General features: G+C 45.6%; 1 protein-coding gene across 1 annotated transcript in view; it reads right to left on the bottom strand.

Moving 5' to 3' along the window:
• Nucleotides 1-4,332: 4,332 nt before the first annotated feature.
• Nucleotides 4,333-17,361, bottom strand: part of sbno1 (strawberry notch homolog 1 (Drosophila)) — a 145,292-nt gene continuing 132,263 nt past the window's right edge. Inside the window, exons 28-31 of the mRNA XM_072240752.1 lie at nt 14,125-14,262; nt 13,542-13,618; nt 11,022-11,215; nt 4,333-5,941 (exon numbers count right to left, since the gene is read on the bottom strand). Of these exons, the coding sequence (XP_072096853.1) occupies nt 5,799-5,941; nt 11,022-11,215; nt 13,542-13,618; nt 14,125-14,262 (552 nt within the window). The 3' untranslated portion in view covers nt 4,333-5,798. The remainder of the gene's footprint in view (nt 5,942-11,021; nt 11,216-13,541; nt 13,619-14,124; nt 14,263-17,361) is intronic.

The raw sequence follows: 17,361 nt of genomic DNA, 5'->3' as shown, positions 1-17,361 counted from the left end.
AGGAGCCAGGTGCTTTCATCTCCTGGAAAAGTACGGGTTTCCTGCAGGAAGCTCACTGCATACCTCCCATCCTGGAGGACAGAGAGATGGCAGAATCTGCGGAGAGCCCTCCGACCACCATTGATGTTCGGGGTCACGACACTGAACTTCATGGCACATTCTTGTTGAGACCCCTCACCAGAGCCCCTGGACGAAGGGACAGAGCTCTCCTCCGCCCTGTGTCCCTTCTCCAGGGACTGACGCCGCTCCTTGCAGGTCACCTCAGCTCCCTCCCCTTCCTTTGGAGGATAGACTGAACGACCCTTCCCAGACCCGACCAGCAATCAGTGGCCAACTGGGCTTTGAAGGGTTTCCTCCAGTAATCCCGCACGAGCTGCTGGATCTCCTCCAGAGAGACGGGTTGTGATCCGGTGCTGGGGACGAGGAAGTCTGTCATCTCGGCCTCAAAAGGGTCTGCCTCTTCCTCCTCACCGCGTACAATGCTCTCATCACCCTCCAGGCAGTCGCCGTTGACACCCGATGTGACCACCTCACTCCTCACCGCGGTGCTAATGCTCATACCTTTGCTCATTGCAGCCAAAAAGTTCTATTCAAAAGGTTCAAAGGAACATCTAAACAAGCCTGATGCATTTTGGAAACAAGTCCTGTGGACTGATGAAGTTAAAATAACTTTTTGGCCCCAATGAGCAAAGGTATTTTTGGAGAAGAAAGGGTGCAGAGTTTCATGAAAAGAACACCTTAAGCACGAGGGTGGATCGATCATGCTTTGGGCTTGTGTTGCAGCCAGTGGCACGGGGAACATTTACTGGTGGAGGGAAGAATGAATTCAATTAAATACCGGCAAATTCTGGAAGCAAACATCACACTGTCTGTAAAAAAAAAGCCAAAGATGAAAAGAGGATGGCTTCTACAACAGGATAATGATCCTAAACACACTTCAACATCCACAATGGACTACCTCAAGAGGCACAAGCTGAAGGTTTTGCCATGGCCCTCACCGTCCCCCGACCTAAACATCATCCAGAATCTGTGGATAGACCTCAAAAGAGCAGTGCATGCAAGACGGGCCAAGAATCTCATTGCAAGGAAGAATGGGCAAAAATTCCCCAAACAAGAATTGAAAGACTCTAAGCTGGCTACAAAAAGCATTTACAAGCTGTGATACTTGCCAAAGGGGGGTGTTTTTCTAAGTACTGCCATGCAGGGTGCCCAAACTTTTGCTTCAGGCCCTTTTTCTTTTTTGTTATTCTGAAACTGTAAATAAAGTAAATAAATGAAACTGGAAATAAAAAAGTTTTCTTGCTTAAAATGTTAAAGAAATGTGTCATCTTTAACTTTATGCCTTTTGGAAATCAGTTCATCTTTTACTCGCTTAGCTATTCACAGTAACAGGAATTTTGACTGGGGTGCCCAAACTTTTGCTTGCCACTGTATGTCACCATATAAACCTTACTCTGCTCTATCAAATCAGAGTCTTTTATTAGTTGACAGAAATAAACCAGTTTACGTTATCGGCAAGGTGTCTTAAAGTCTTTATTCTTGTGTAGGTTCATCTCAACTTTTGCATATCACGTTACCCATATTTTTGGGAACTAACTTGCTGCTCATTTTGCCATTGGTGCTTAGGGCAGCAATGAAGGTCCTTAATCTGTTTGTTCTCGGCCACTCATACCATTGAGAGTGTCCTGAAAAGTAGTCAGAGTGGGAAACAGTTTCTTCCCTCAGGCCATTAGGGTTCTGAACTCCCTGCCACATTATATTCGAAGTGTCACCGGATAATTTGTTCTGTATGTGTTACATGTACTACTGTGCTTTACACCCTGGCCCGAAGAAACGTCTTATTTGGTGGTATGCATGTAGTTAAATGACAATGAACTTGACTTGACCTGAAAGGTGTAGGATTCTTCATTGCTGTTTCCATAACAGTTCTGTTTGACCAGTCAGGGTTGTTAGTCCTGAGCTGAACCCCCAAACCTGGAAGACTGCTGGACCACTCTTGTCTGGCCTCTACTCTTGGACCTGCTTGGCATGAGTGACCTTACCAAGGGCCAAAGTACAAGACCAGCCAACATAGCTCTCTGGGTCATTGAGGCACACAAGCCTCCAAACCCTACGAGACAAGGGTGTGGTCCCTTCGGAGGACATGTTGGGGGAAGGCAGGAGGAAACAAGACTGCTGCTGGCTGTAGAACGTATCTTTAGCTTTTTAAGCAACACACATCAAAGTTGCTGGTGAACGCAGCAGGCCAGGCAGCATCTGTAGGAAGAGGTACAGTCGACGTTTCAGGCCGAGACCCTTCCTCAGGACTAACTGAAGGAAGAGCTAGTAAGAGATTTGAAAGGGGAGGGGGAGGGGGAGATCCAAAATGATAGGAGAAGACAGGAGGGGGAGGGATGGAGCCAAGAGCTGGACAGGTGATTGGCAAAAGGGATATGAGAGGATCATGGGACAGGAGGTCCGGGAAGAAAGACAAGGGGGGGAGGACCCAGAGGATGGGCAAGAGGTATATTCAGAGGGACAGAGGGAGAAAAAGGAGAGTGAGAGAAAGAATGTGTGCATAAAAATAAGTAACAGATGGGGTACAAGGGGGAGGTGGGGCCTAGCGGAAGTTAGAGAAGTCGATGTTCATGCCATCAGGTTGGAGGCTACCCAGAGGTATAAGGTGTTGTTCCTCCAACCTGAGTGTGGCTTCATCTTTACAGTAGAGGAGGCTGTGGATAGACATGTCAGAATGGGAATGGGATGTGGAATTAAAGTGTGTGGCCACTGGGAGATCCTGCTTTCTCTGGCGGACAGAGCATAGGTGTTCAGCAAAGCGGTCTCCCAGTCTGCGTCCAGTCACGCCAATATATAAAAGGCCACATCGGGAGCACCGGACGCAGTATATCACCCCAGTCGACTCACAGGTGAAGTGTTGCCTCACCTGGAAGGACTGTTTGCCCTGAATGGTGGTAAGGGAGGAAGTGTAAGGGCATGTGTAGCACTTGTTCCGCTTACACGGGTAAGTGCCAGGAGGGAGATCAGTGGGGAGGGATGGGGAGGACGAATGGACAAGGAAGTTGTGTAGGGCACGATCCCTGCGGAACGCAGAGGGGGGGAGGGAAAGATGTGCTTAGTGGTGGGATCCCGTTGGAGGTGGCGGAAGTTGCGGAGAATATGTTGGACCCAGAGGCTAGTGGGGTGGTAGGTGAGGACCAGGGGAACCCTATTCCTAGTGGGGTGGTGGGAGGATGGAGTGAGAGCAGATGTACGTGAAATGGGGGAGATGCGTTTAAGAGCAGAGTTGATAGTGGAGGAAGGGAAGCCCCTTTCTTTAAAAAAAAGGTAAGCATACTCATGGATAAGTCCTGAACTAAGATGAGAACCAGTGACCCTAGAACTAGGGCTGGAGTTAAATTGCAGAGGCAACACACACACAGTCACTCAGGGATGGACACACTGAAATCTGGGCTGGCTCCTGCTGGCCGGCTTTCTCGTCGGTGCTACTCTCCATTGTTCACTCCCTGGCAGACAAGCTGGATAACCTTCGTCTGGGGCCTACACAGCAGGAGATGAGGAACTGCTGCGGGCTTGATCTTGTCGAAGCATGGCTCTAGGACAGTAGCCCATACTCCGCCAATGTTCAGGCCACGACACTCAGGGACTTGGGCTAATAGTCTGTGACTGTTTCTGCTATTGTAACTCTGTGCTGTGAGTGAGTGTTTGCACTGTGTTTTGCACCTTGGCCCCAGAGGAACGATGTTTCATTTGGCTGTGTACATGTGTATGGTTGAATGACAATTAAACTTGAACATCCACCCAACAATCTCTTTGACGCCCTACTCAGGCAAGAGATACCATGGCATTAGAACAAGAACTGTTAGGGTGGGAAACAGCTTCTTCCCCCAGGCTGTGAGATGACTGAACTCCCCGCCACCATGCATCGAGTGCCAGTAGTGTTATACTGCTCACTTTTAACTTAAATCATATTGTAAATGCACCTCATTATTATTACTGTATGTTGTGTGTGAGAGTGTTATGTACTGTGTTGTACACCTTGGTCAGGAGGAATGTTGCTTCATTTGGTGGAACACGTGTACAGTCGAACGAGAATGAACTTGAACTTGGCCAATCACACCTGAAAAATGGTGACAATGTCCAAGTCTCAATGACTGTTCCCTCCCAAGTTGACAAATGAGGATGTTTTCCCCACACAGCTCAGAGTTCTGACACATCACCAGTTTGCAGGAACTTTCTGACTGCACCCTCTGTCACGTTTTTTGTTCAGTCAGTCTCACACACTCACACAGCTGTCCTATGGATATACACCAGCTTTTAAAAATTATACACCAGTTTCCATTAATACAATATGATTTATTAACAGCTTTCTGCAAGAGTCCCGGGTCTCGCAGTAACTTATTGTTGACAATTCTAAACTTAAATATACAATTATAAACAATCGAGTATCATCAGTAGTGCAACTTGAGCCCGTATGACATGGCAAAACTTCCTTCTCTCTTCTGATAAAGGTTCACGAAACTATTTATAGTCAAAACAAAGAATTGGTATTGTAGCCGAGACTATACACATTTGTACAGTACAGGTTTGCTAACTGAAGTAATATAGACACTCTGTTAAATAGTTAACAGCGTTAGAACTGTGAACAGCACAAGGTCACCGCACACAGTGCAGTTGTCTCCAAAGGCTCCCCTCATACATTTGACACCCCCCGACTAAGCAGTTGGATTCACCAGTATGTAGAATGTGTGCAGGACAAGATGGACATCCTTTACTTCAATACTTCTCCTGATTGGCAGTGGGTAAAGCTCCCACAGCCACCATGCTCCCACACCTGAGATGACCGTCATCTGTATCGTCGCACTGTGATTCACTCATCAAGTTTCTCCTGCAGAATGTTGAAGTATGTATTCTAAACTAAAGATTTGGGTAGCAAGCAAGTAACCAATAGTCGGGGAGTGATTAAATATGGAGCTGAAGTGGTTCGGAGAATTTTAATATATATAAAAAAAATCAGCAGATAATTTAAGATTGTGCCATTAAACACTGAAATACAGAACATACATTTTTTAGTTACCCAGAAATTACAGATTGGAGAAAGGAAGCATATCAACATCTTCAAAAGAACTTTATATAAAGCAATTAGAACCCACCTCCCATCAGAAATCTTCAATTATACTCCATCTTTCTTTTTAAATAGGCTGGGATTTTTTTTTTGCTTTGTATTTACATCCTGCTCCAAGGATGTAACATGATAATTGAACCCTGAATGTTTGTTCACTTTTAAGACTTCAGGGCCAACAAACCCAGACCAGAATCACACAAATTACTGGATTGCAATTCCACGAAGCTGGAAACATTCAAAGTCGCGTAGGCTCCAGCCCCCACTTGTAACGAGCTGCAGGATGTCCTCACTGATGCTACAGGACTGATGGTGAAATATTGGGAGCGCAGGAAATCTGCCAACTCCCTTCCATCGCTGAAATGAAGGTGGACAATGGTGGCAGCTGGTGTCAGAGGAGAACAAAGTGCTGACACAGACTGGGGGGCAGGGGGAGGTGGGGGGAGAGAATAAAACGAGTGAAAATGTCCCTATGTGTAGGCCTTTGACGGTCACCCATTGATTAATCAGAACCCATTTCTGATTTAATTACAGGCATTTCCAGAGTTCATCAATACATCACTAATCGAGGAACCTCTTTGGAGCGCGACCCTGAATTCCTGGAAACAGTGACGGTGACGTGGTGCAGGACTGTCAGTGACAGTGCGAGTGTGGTCAGGCCCAGTGCCGGTGGCCGAGACTATGTGTTACTCAGGTGGCTCAGGCTCTGGGGGTGAAGCTGCTGCCACATCTGCTGCTGCTGCAGTGCCAGCTGTTGCGACTGGTCAGACGTTGACAGAATGTTCACCAGTGGTGAGACACAGTTCTGAGGAATGATCAAACCTGCAGAGATGACAAAATCAGTGTTAAACGGTTGGAAACCAGAGCTTCACGTTCTATGTGCTCCACACCCAAACACCCACTGACTGATTTTTAAGTTAAAACACTGAAGCAGATGCACCTTCTCCGAACGTTTGTGCAGACCTGGTGAAGGGTACACTGGGCAACAAAGATTTTGCTTCCTGAATATTTTTGGGAGTATCTTATGGACTTTGGGTTGCTGATCATGAAAATCACTATGAAATTTCCCTATCACACACCATTAAAAAAATTGCCTATATTTGTTATTTCAATTCATAATTCAAGTCAGAATAACTGACACCAAGATTAAGGAAGGCATTTTTGTTGGTCCACAAATCAAACAGGCAATTCGAAAAACTTCTAGTGGAACTGGAGAAAGTTGCTGGGAATGCATTCAATGATGTTGGTGAAAATTTTCAAGACAACTGCAGAACTTTAAACTACGTGCAGCTGGTTGACAACATGCTTCAAGCATACAAAACCATGAAGTGCAACATGTCACGAAAGATTTATTTTCTGCATTCCCATTTAGACTTCATCCCTGCCAATCTGGGCGCTGTCAGTGACGAGCATGGTGAAAGATTTCACCAGGACACTGTGGTCATGGAGAAAAGATACCAGGGCAACTGGAATCCATCACCGCCGGTTGATTATTGTTGGACGCTTGAATGAGAAGCCTCAGACACCGAGTACAAATAGAAACCATCAACAAAACACTTCCAGCTTAGTTGTCTACGTCACCACCGTAATGCAATTAAACGCATAATCAGGACTGGTCTAATGAAGGGACTTGGCCCAAAAAGTCGACTGTTTACTCTTTTCCACAGATGCCGCCTGGCCTGCTGAGTTTCTCCAGTATTTTGTGTGCGTTGCTTACATTTCCAGCACCTGCAGATTTTCTCCTCTTATACTACAAACCCGTTCAGCCCATGATGTTGTGCTGACCTTTCAATCCCACGATCAATCTAGCCTTTCCAAGTCAACCCTACGTCCCTGTCGTGAGAGGTGGAATCAGGTAAGACCAGCCAACAGGGCTCTGGTGAAGCTGTATAAGCCAATCTCCTGTACAGTGGGATGCAATGGATTGCAGAAGCGATGAAGAACTCCAAATGGGAGGTCACTGATGGCCTATGCCTCGTGGAAGCTAAGGGCCCAGTAAGTAAGAAAGATCAATCCACATGGCCCTCCATGTTTCTATCACCCATGTGCCCATCAAGAAGTCTCCTAAATGTCCTTAATGTCTCTGTGTGCCACGACCTCTGGTAGGGCATTCCATGCACTCACCACTCTGTATAAAACCCTAGCTCTGACATCCCCCACACTTCCATCCGATCATGCCGTCTGGTATAAGCCGAGCTTCTACTGTCCACTCTGTCTCCACCTCTCGTCATCTTATGCACCTCTGTCAAGTCATCCCTCATCCTACAAAGAGAAAAGCTCTAGCTCATTGACCTATCCTCACAAGACATGCTCTCTAATTCAGGCAGCACCCCGCACCCTCTCTAAAGCTTCCACATTCAGTGAGACGACCAGGGCTGATCATGATACTCCAAGTGTGGTCTAACCAGGGTTTTATGGAACTGTGCTTAAGCCTTGTGTCCAGTTTTGTAGTCATTTCACCAAAGAAAGCTCACCGCCCAAGCATGAACACTAGAGACAGATGTAGATTGATCTCGTGGGCCACAGACCTGAAGCAGGAGTGTCCCTCACCGGTCAGTAACTGGTCAATGAGGAGGAATCTCCCTTTACACGAGAGGAAGAAAGCCAACAACGTACACTGAGCTGCAAGATTTGAACACTGGTTTGAAACCCATCCTCTCAGTGTATTAACATGTTGCTTCTACAGACCAAGGTCAAACCTCAGCCAGCCAAAGCAGATCCTCAGCAATGCCAGCAAAATGCAACTGCTTCGCGAACCAGGGCAGCTGATGAGACTGGTACGCTTCATGTCACTGAGGAGTGATTTCACTGAACTTACTTATAGGGACCGACATTGTAAATGCAGGGATGATGTCTCTTCCCGACTGGGGTAACCAGAGCCAGGCACCAGAGCTCTAAAACACAAGGAATTCTGCAGATGCTGGAAATTCAAGCAACACACATCAAAGTTGCTGATGAACACAGCAGGCCAAGCAGCATCTGTAGGAAGAGGTACAGTCGACGTTTCAGGCCGAGACCCTTCATCAGGACTAACTGAAGAAAGAGTGAGTAAGAGATTTGAAAGTGGGAGGGGGAGGGGGAGATCCAAAATGATAGGAGAAGACAGGAGGGGGAGGGATGGAGCCAAGAGCTGGACAGGTGATTGGCAAAAGGGATACGAGAGGATCATGGGACAGGAGGTCCGGGAAGAAAGACAAGGAGTGGGGGGGAACCCAGAGGATGGGCAAGGGGTATATTCAGAGGGGGAAAGGGGGAAAGGGGGAAAGGGGGAAAGGGGGAAAGGGGGAAAGGGGGAAAGGGGGAAAGGGGGAAAGGGGGAAAGGGGGAAAGGGGGAAAGGGGGAAGGGGGAAAGGGGGAGAGAGAGAGAGAGAGAGAGAGAGAGAATGTGTGTATATAAATAAATAAGGGATGGGGTACCAGGGGGAGGTGGGGCATTAGCAGAAGTTAGAGAAGTCAATGCTCATGCCATCAGGTTGGAGGCTACCCAGACAGAATATAAGGTGTTGTTCCTCCAACCTGAGTGCGGCTTCATCTTTACAGTAGAGGAGGCCGTGGATAGACATATCAGAATGGGAATGGGATGCGGAATTAAAATGTGTGGCCACTGGGAGATTCTGCTTTCTCTGACGGACAGAGCGTAGGTGTTCAGTAAAACGATCTCCCAGTCCGCGTCGGGTCTCGCCAATATATAGAAGGCCACATCGGGAGCACTGGACACAGTATATCACCCCAGCCGACTCAAAGGTGAAGTGCTGCCTCACCTGGAAGGACTGTCTGGGGCCCTAAGGGAGGAAGTGTAAGGGCATGTGTAGCACTTGTTCCGCTTACAAGGATAAGTGCCAGGAGGGAGATCCGTGGGGAGGGATGGGGGGGACGAATGGACAGGGGAGTCGCGTAGGGAGCGATCCCTGCAGAAAGCAGAGGGTGGGGGAGGGAAAGATGTGCTTAGTGGTGGGATCCTGTTGGAGGTGGCGGAAGTTACGGAGAATAATATGTTGGGCCCGGAGGCTGGTGGGGTGGTAGGTGAGGACAAGGGGAACCTTATTCCTAGTGGAGTGGTGGGAGGATGCAGTGAGAGCAGGTGTTCGTGAAGTGGGGGAGATGTGTTTGAGAGCAGAGTTGATGGTGGAAGAAGGGAAGCCCCTTTCTTTAAAAAAGGAGGGACAGGGGAGATGTCCTTTTTTTTTTAAGGAAAGTGGCTTCCTTTCCTCCACCATCAATTCTGCTCTCAAACGCATCTCCCCCATTTCACGCACATCCTCCCGTCACCTACCCCTCGTACCCCATCCGTTATTTATTTATATACACACATTCTTTCTCTCTCTCTCCTTTTTCTCCCTCTGTCCCTCTGACTATACCCCTTGCCCATCCTCTGGGTTTTCCCCCCTCCCTCTTTTCTTTCTCCCTAGGCCTCCTGTCCCATGATCCTCTCATATCCCTTTTGCCAATCAACTGTCCAACTCTTGGCTTCATCCCTCCCCCTCCTGTCTTCTCCTATCATTTTGGATCTCCCCCTCCCACTTTCAAATCTCTTACTAGCTCTTCCTTCAGTTAGTCCTGACGAAGGGTCTCGGCCCGAAACGTCAACTGTACCTCTTCTTAGAGATGCTGCCTGGCCTGCTGCGCTCACTAGCAACTTTGATGTGTGTTAACAGAGCTCTAAAGTACAGTTGATCATTCCAGGTAGCACGGAGGAGGCTTGTCTGCTTAGAGAGCAACAAATTTCTCTGCAAAAGGGCTGACGACAGTCACTTAAACCATAAGACACAGGAGCAGAATTAGGCCATTTAGACCATACGACAAAGGAGCAGAAGTCAGCCATTCGGCCTATCGAGTCTGCTCCACCATTTTATCATGAGCTGATCCATTCTCCCATTGAGTCCCACTCCCCCGCCTTCTCACCATTTAGCAACACTGCGTCTGCGCTGGCATTTCATCATGGTTGATCCATTTCCCTCTCAGCCCCTTTTTCCTGCCTTCTCCCCGTAACCTTTCACGCCCTGATTAATCAAGAACCTGTCAACGTCCACCTTAATTACACCTGGTGACCTGGCCTCCACAGTAGTCTGTGGCAATGAATTCCACAGATTCTCCATCCTCTGGTTAAAGGGATTCCTCCTCGTCTTTTTGAGGTTGTGCCCTCTGGTCCTAGACTCTCCCACAATAGGAAATATCCTCTCCACATCGACTCTATATAGGCCTTTCACGATTCAACAGGTTTCAATGAGAACAGTTACATTAAATCACTGCTGTTGCTGGAAACCAGTCCCATTGGACATGGTTTTGAATATTTCTGCCCACTCAGCACTCAATGTACTCTAAATCTAGGGAGTACCATGTCAGTATCTTCAAACCTCTGCACGTGCTCTGCTATCTTGGAACACAGTGATAAACACCTTCTGCACCAGGGCCTTGACGTTTACCCTGAAGGACGGCGAGGAAACAAGCACTATCTGAACCAAGGTTTCTTTTCAAATCAAGGTTCAGGAGACCTCAGAGATTTTAATTCTCCACCAAAAATTTCCTTTACAATTGTCTTTTTTGTTAGAAAATCTTTCCTACCAAATGCAATAAGCATTTACAAAAGTTCATCTCTGTGTGACAGGAGAACACACATCATAGTACAATAGTCTGTTTATTATTTCATACATTATATTTATTATTATTTATTGTTATTGCTAAGTGTTTTTAAATGTTGCTGCTGTAATGAAATAATTTCCCACCCGGGATCAATAAAGTACTTATGATTATTGTTATTCTCAATTTACTGTGTTTTATGCCATGGACCAACACCATTAGCCATGGTTTCCGTGGGAACCCAGGCTGGGAAACCCTGGTTTAAATGAAGAAATGATAATGTAACACTTTTCGCAGGAGGCTAACCCCACTGCACAAACTCACCTACAATCCTTTGCCCATCTTCAGTTTTCAATCGCACAATCTGCATTTTCACATTGGTCCCACTCACTGAAGCAAGGACACCCTCCACTTTAGTCCACACACTCAGAACCGAGCCACAGAGGACGTGGTAGGTGCGGCACCGCAGCCCGATCTCACAAACCATTCCCAGGCTCACCTTCTTGCAGTTCCCACGCCTACGGACAGAGAGCAGGAAAACTATCAACAGCTCCGTTGCTGAAAAGCCATAAACAAAGGCACCTCTGGCTCATTTCCTGATGGCTCGCACACTGCATCAGTATCATCAGTCCTGTCCTTCGCAGACACCACCTCCCACCGTGTGAATCCAATCACAACCCTCGTTCCACTAACACAGAATTACAAAGCTGATAAAATAGTGACAGTATTAATCAGATGGATTGATATCTGCCAAGCACCCATCATACGGAGGCTGGACAATAATTCTCATTTCTTACGCAGTCACAGGCAGCAGATGAAAAGTGCAACCCTTGTAAACAGGCGGGGGGGGGGGGGGAACGACACTAAAGCAGGAAAACGACGAAGAGAACATCTCTGAAACTTGAAAACTTGTACCCAAAAACCTCCTAATAAAAATTAAAGGTAAGAGAAATAAATGTTTCCCTGAAATTAAACTCTTTCTCCCGGGCGGACATGACCAATACTGGGGTCACGATTTTAAGGTGATATGTTCTTGATTAGTCAGGACATCAGGGTTACGGGGAGAAGGCAGAGAATGGGGTTGAGAGGGAAATGGAACAGCCATGCTGGAATAATGGAGCAGTCTTGATGGGCTGAATGGCCTAATTCTGTTCCCGTGTCCCACCCCATCACTGAACTGTTCCCACAACCTATGAACTCACTTTCAAGGCCTCTTCATCTCACGTTCTCAATATTTATTGCTTATTTATTAGTTCTTTTTGTATTTACATAGTTTGTGGTCTTTTGCACACTGGTTGTCCATCTGTCCTGTTGCATGTGGTCTTACTTTGACTCTATTGTGTTTCTTTGTATTTATTGTGAATGCCCATAAGAAAATGAACCTCAGGGTTGTATATGGTGACATATATGCACTTTGATGATAAAATTTACTTTGAACTTTTGAAATGTTTATGGTCTCAGAGTGCCACTGCGCACCACGATTTTTGAAATCTATTATAATCTATTACAGGGGTTCCAAAACTATTTTATGCCATAGAACCTTACCATTAAAGTGGGAACCCCTTTATCTAGTACATGTAAACTGGGTGGGGAAATGGTCTTGGTACAGGAACAACCATGATCTTTGTTTTGGATAAGGATGAATCTTGGGAGTCTCATACAGCGAGTGCTTCCCTCATTATTCTAACCTTGCACAAAGCTTGTTTCTGAAGAGGGAATTCTACAAGCCAGCTTGAGAAGACACCGATCGTTGAGTGAAGGAATGACTGCATGATGTTTGTGCCTTGCTCCACCAGGTGACAGAGAGGCTGCTCACATCCACTGCAGCAACACATTAAACTCTAAACATTTACCTTGTTGTAATTCAACTGCCCAACTGTCTACTAACATCCACCGAGACACTGAACATTATGCACCACCTTGTCACAGTAAAACATCCAGATAATATTCGTTGTCCTTATGCCAAAGACTCCACAGAACTATCTCAGTGTGAACCAGACTTTGAGTAAATATTGTTTGGAACTGATTCATCACATTCTATTTGAGACTGAGAGCAGACACTCCAACACTGCCTTTGATTTAAATGTGCCATACAAATACCTTTAGATATGCAGTGTTTTTGAGAGTGTACAAATTAACATAATGTAGGATTTGATGGAGTGATGTCTTAAATCTATTGAGGATTAATGAAGGATAATTAACCAAATTATGGATTAAAAACAATCTGCAAGAGTCCACATCATCCATTGTACAGTGCCTGTAAAAAGAACTCACCACCCTCTTGAAAGTTTTCATGTTTTATTGTTTTACAACACTGAATCACAGTGGATTTAATTTGGCTTTTTTGACACTGATCGACAGAAAAAAATTCTTTGAGAGTGAAAACAGATCCCTACAAAGTGATCTAAATTAATTACAAAAACACAAAATAATTGATTGCATAAGTATTCACCCCTTTTAAGCCAGTATTTAGAAGATGCACTTTTGGCAGCAATTACAGCCTTGAGTCTGTGTGGATAGGTCTCTATCAGCTTTCCACATCTGGGCACTGCAATTTTCCCCATTCTTTTTTACAAATCTGCTCAAGCTCTGTCAGATTGCATGAGAATGGGTGGGGGACGGGAAGTGGGGCGGGGGGGGGGTGCAAGAGACCGGGGATACAAATCCAGAAGGGAAAATTCAACAAGGAATTGAGCACTTACACCTTTAACACCTGGAACAGGAGGAAGGCTGAAGTAGAAATACTGGATGCAACGAGAGATGAAAGATATCAAGGCAACCTGAAGCATCTAGCAGGTAACAGTACAGTACAAATATTAAAGCATTTTTAACGGCTGTACTAACCAGTATGCATGAGTACACGTGTCTGCGGAAGACTTGTACTGTTCCACCCAGTGCAACTCTGCTTCCCCAGAGGATACCTGTGATAGGGTCACAAGAGGTTATAGTTTAAACCATTAGTTTCATAATGGAGGCACTGACAAACACTCTGCATCAATTAAGGCAAGAACACTGTTCATCAACACCAGCCCCTTCACGGCAGTCGGGACAGCAGTGTGGGCTGAAGGGCCTGCACTACACAGTAGTACTCTTTGTTCTTTCAGACTCTGCTGCTCTCAGAACATCCCAGAGAAACCTCTCCTTCATGGCCAACTATTTACCCCCCCCCCCCCCGTCTCCTGTCACCCACCCCAGGGGCAATTCCCAATGAACCTCCAAGCACACACTTGGTAAACAGGCCACTCGGCCCTCCACGTCCACACTAACCAGTGGGTGGGGGCCCCACAGACAGAATGAACCAGTGTCCCTGGAACAATGAGGCAGCTCCAACTGTGCTGCCCATGGAAATGACGTCATTCAGGAGCAACCTCAATACCACCTAGCAGACCTACACGTTGCCAAGTCTGGTTAGTAAGAGTTCCTTCACCTTTTTGTATTTCTTTTTTAGGTCAATATAGTTCTCCAGTTTGAGTTGTTTGCCAGTGTTTGGTCTGTACATCATGAATAGTCTCTTCTTATTGTTAATTTCCTTGACAAGGATTGCTGTCTTCTTGTTATTTCTTACCTAGAACAAAAAGGCATAATTAAATTTGTTATTTAAAACATTGGTCCCTTCCACTACACTGCAAGCATACACAACTAAAGCAACACACACAGAAAGCTGGAGGGGCTCAGGTCAGGCAGCATCCATACAAATGAATAAACAGTCGGTGATTCGGGCTGAGATCCTTCTTCAGGACTGCAGGTTTTCTCCTGTTTGTTGTTTTTCCAGAAATATCAGGATTATGGAGGGAAAATTCACTATGTGATCTTTGCTGAGCACAAACAGATACCCACAAGCACACTCACTAATAAAAACTTGTAGAAAATTCTGTAAGTACCACTTTCCTGAAATGCCAAACAGGGCAAACATTCCAAAAGCAGAGTTACCGTGCCCATGGTCTGCTCTTTATCAAATTACCGTATTGCTTTGCACTGTTGTAACTATATGTTATAATTATGTGGTTTTGTCAGTTTTAGTCTTGGTTCGTCCTCTGTTCCTTGTGATATGATACCGGAGGAACATTGTATCATATTTTAATGCATGCATTTCTAAATGACAATAATTTTATAGCTTTATAGTCATACTTCATTGATCCTGGGGGAAATTGGACTGAGTGTCCTCAATATCTAATCTAATCTAAAAGAGCACAAAACCCCCTCAAAACTCACGGTAGCAACGAGTTGCACTGTTTTGTGCTGGGTGTTGATAAACATTTTTTTAAACCTTTTTATAAACACGTTGTCTGACTTTGAAGCATGTTGGGGATGCGAAGGAAATTTATTGTTTCTAATGTGAGCTACAACTTTTTCATTGTTCCAAGAAATGAAGGATTCGGGGTTGGAAAATTCGTCACAAATGGATCTCCATTTCCCTTTATTCTAACCCCAGGCATTAACGCCCAAGTAATTCCAATACACCTGAACTTGCACTGAAATGGTCACAGCAGTTACAATACTGTGTAAAAGTCTAAGGCACATATATAGCTAGGGTGCCTAAGACTTTTGCCCAATACTGTATTTGTCAACATGGAGCAAGGAGCGAATTTGTAAATCTGGCGGGAGCAAAAGGATGTTAGGAATGGCGAGGGTGAAGTGCCACAGGACAGGTGGCAGAGCAGGGGTACCAAAGGTGAGAGGGTGGTGGGGGTGCAGACATATCCAGCCCTGAGACACCAGGCAACGTCATTTGATTCTAAGCAATTGGTGTATTGATATACACACACACAAAGACTTTTGCACTGTACTGTATGTTCTAAATAGTAATTCAATAGCTTCTCCGGTGGAAAGTTATAACGTTGCATTTAAAGTTGAGCTCCATGGTGAAGATCTGACCTTGCGTTGTGGCTGTAGCTCTCCAAGGGGGCAGAATGTCACACAAGGGGAAACTGTGCTACAGTCTGCAATTGGAAATGTCTGCCCAGCAGTCAGTCCCATTTAAAGCAGAAACTGTCACCCTGTCCAAAGATTCAGCTGTGTCATTTTTGATCCTACAAAGCCAATTATTCCTTAACAGCAAGACCAGAGGAGCAGAATTAGGCTATTTGACCCACCGAGTCTGCTCTGCCACTCCACCATGGCTGAATTACTATCCCTCTCAACCCCATTCTCCTGCTTTCTCCCTGTAACCTTTGACGCCCTGACTAATCAAAACCCTATCAACCTTTGCTTTAAATAAACCCAGTTACTTGGCCTTCACTGCTGCCTGTGGCAATGAATTCCAGTGATTTACCACTCCACTAAAGAAATTATTCCTCTTCTCTGTTCTGAAGGAACTTCATTGTACTCTGAGGCTGAGTCCTCAGGTCTGAGACCCCCACCCCAATTATAGGAAACATCCTCTGCACACCCACTCTATCTCAGCCTTTCAGTAATTGGTATGGGGCCAACATTTAATCCTCATTTCTAACTGCTGAGGGGGTGGAGGAGAGTTTTAAAACTCTGTAGTCTATGAGGTAATAGTTGTTCAGTGTCTCTGCATTAGCAGTTCCAGGAATGACGGTACATCTGCAAGTCTGTGTGATGTGATATTTGGGAGGTGACTTGCAGCTGACACTCTCCCCACCACCCCTCCTGCTGCCTTCGGCCTTTATGAACTGGAAATCCAGGATGAGAGAGGAGCTGCTAAATCTTGAGCAAGCGGTGGCCGGACATTGTGTAAAGGAAAAGGAACACAGCGTAGATACAGAACGTCTGAAATTAAAATGGAACATGAATGTACATGAGGAGAGTGAGAAACTGTTACAGTTTCAGGTTAACAAGTTATGATTGTTGCCCAGAAACAGAGCTGCCCTTCCCACAGACACTGTCCGTACTGTAGGGTACATTATGTTGCCAGTGCAACACACAGCTTGCAGCAACTACAGTGAAGAGACCGACTGTGTAGAACAGATTTGTAACAGTGCAGACACAAAAAATGACATGGCTTGCTTTTGAGTACGGATTGGCATCATGATTACACAGGTAAATGGAAGACAATCCATTATATGACAAACTTGTGCCTGACAGGAAACATGAAGGAGAACATGTCAGGAGATGGATCCCTTACCAGAGGGTACACAGCCCCCACAGTCACATATATATGTCAGAGTTCTCATCTTTTTAAAGTTCAGGCAAGATCAGGTCTGATGTACTGAGTATTGTGGACACTTTTGGAACACAGAACAGTACAGCACAGGTACAGGGCCTTCAGTCCAAGGTGCTTTGCTGAACCAATTAGTTATCAAATGGCCAACTAGCTTCTCCTATTCATATCCCTCCATCTTCCTCACATTCATGCAGCTATCTAAACTTCTCTTAAAAGTCTCTACAAATCACATGCAAGATTTAAATGTCTCTGCCTCTACCACCACCCCAACACTCCAGCAACCCACCACTCTCTGTGGAAAAGACTTGCCTCTCACATCTCCTTTAAAATTACCCCTTCTCACCTTACGTGCAGGCCCACTGGTTCTTTTGTCTCAGTATTTAAGGAAGAAAATATTGAGACAGGAGCAGGAGCAGTGAACGTTCACAGGGTTGATTCCCGGGATGGAGTGGCCAATGAGAGAGTCTCAGCAGTTTTGACTCATTGAAGTAGAAAAAGATGAGAGGTGATCATATTGAAACATACACGATTTTACAG

Source organism: Mobula birostris, chromosome 22 (genome assembly GCF_030028105.1).
Source record: "Mobula birostris isolate sMobBir1 chromosome 22, sMobBir1.hap1, whole genome shotgun sequence".
Lineage (NCBI taxonomy): Eukaryota > Metazoa > Chordata > Chondrichthyes > Myliobatiformes > Myliobatidae > Mobula > Mobula birostris.
The sequence above is the reverse complement of the archived record's forward strand: the minus strand, read 5'-3'. Positions and strand labels throughout refer to the sequence as shown.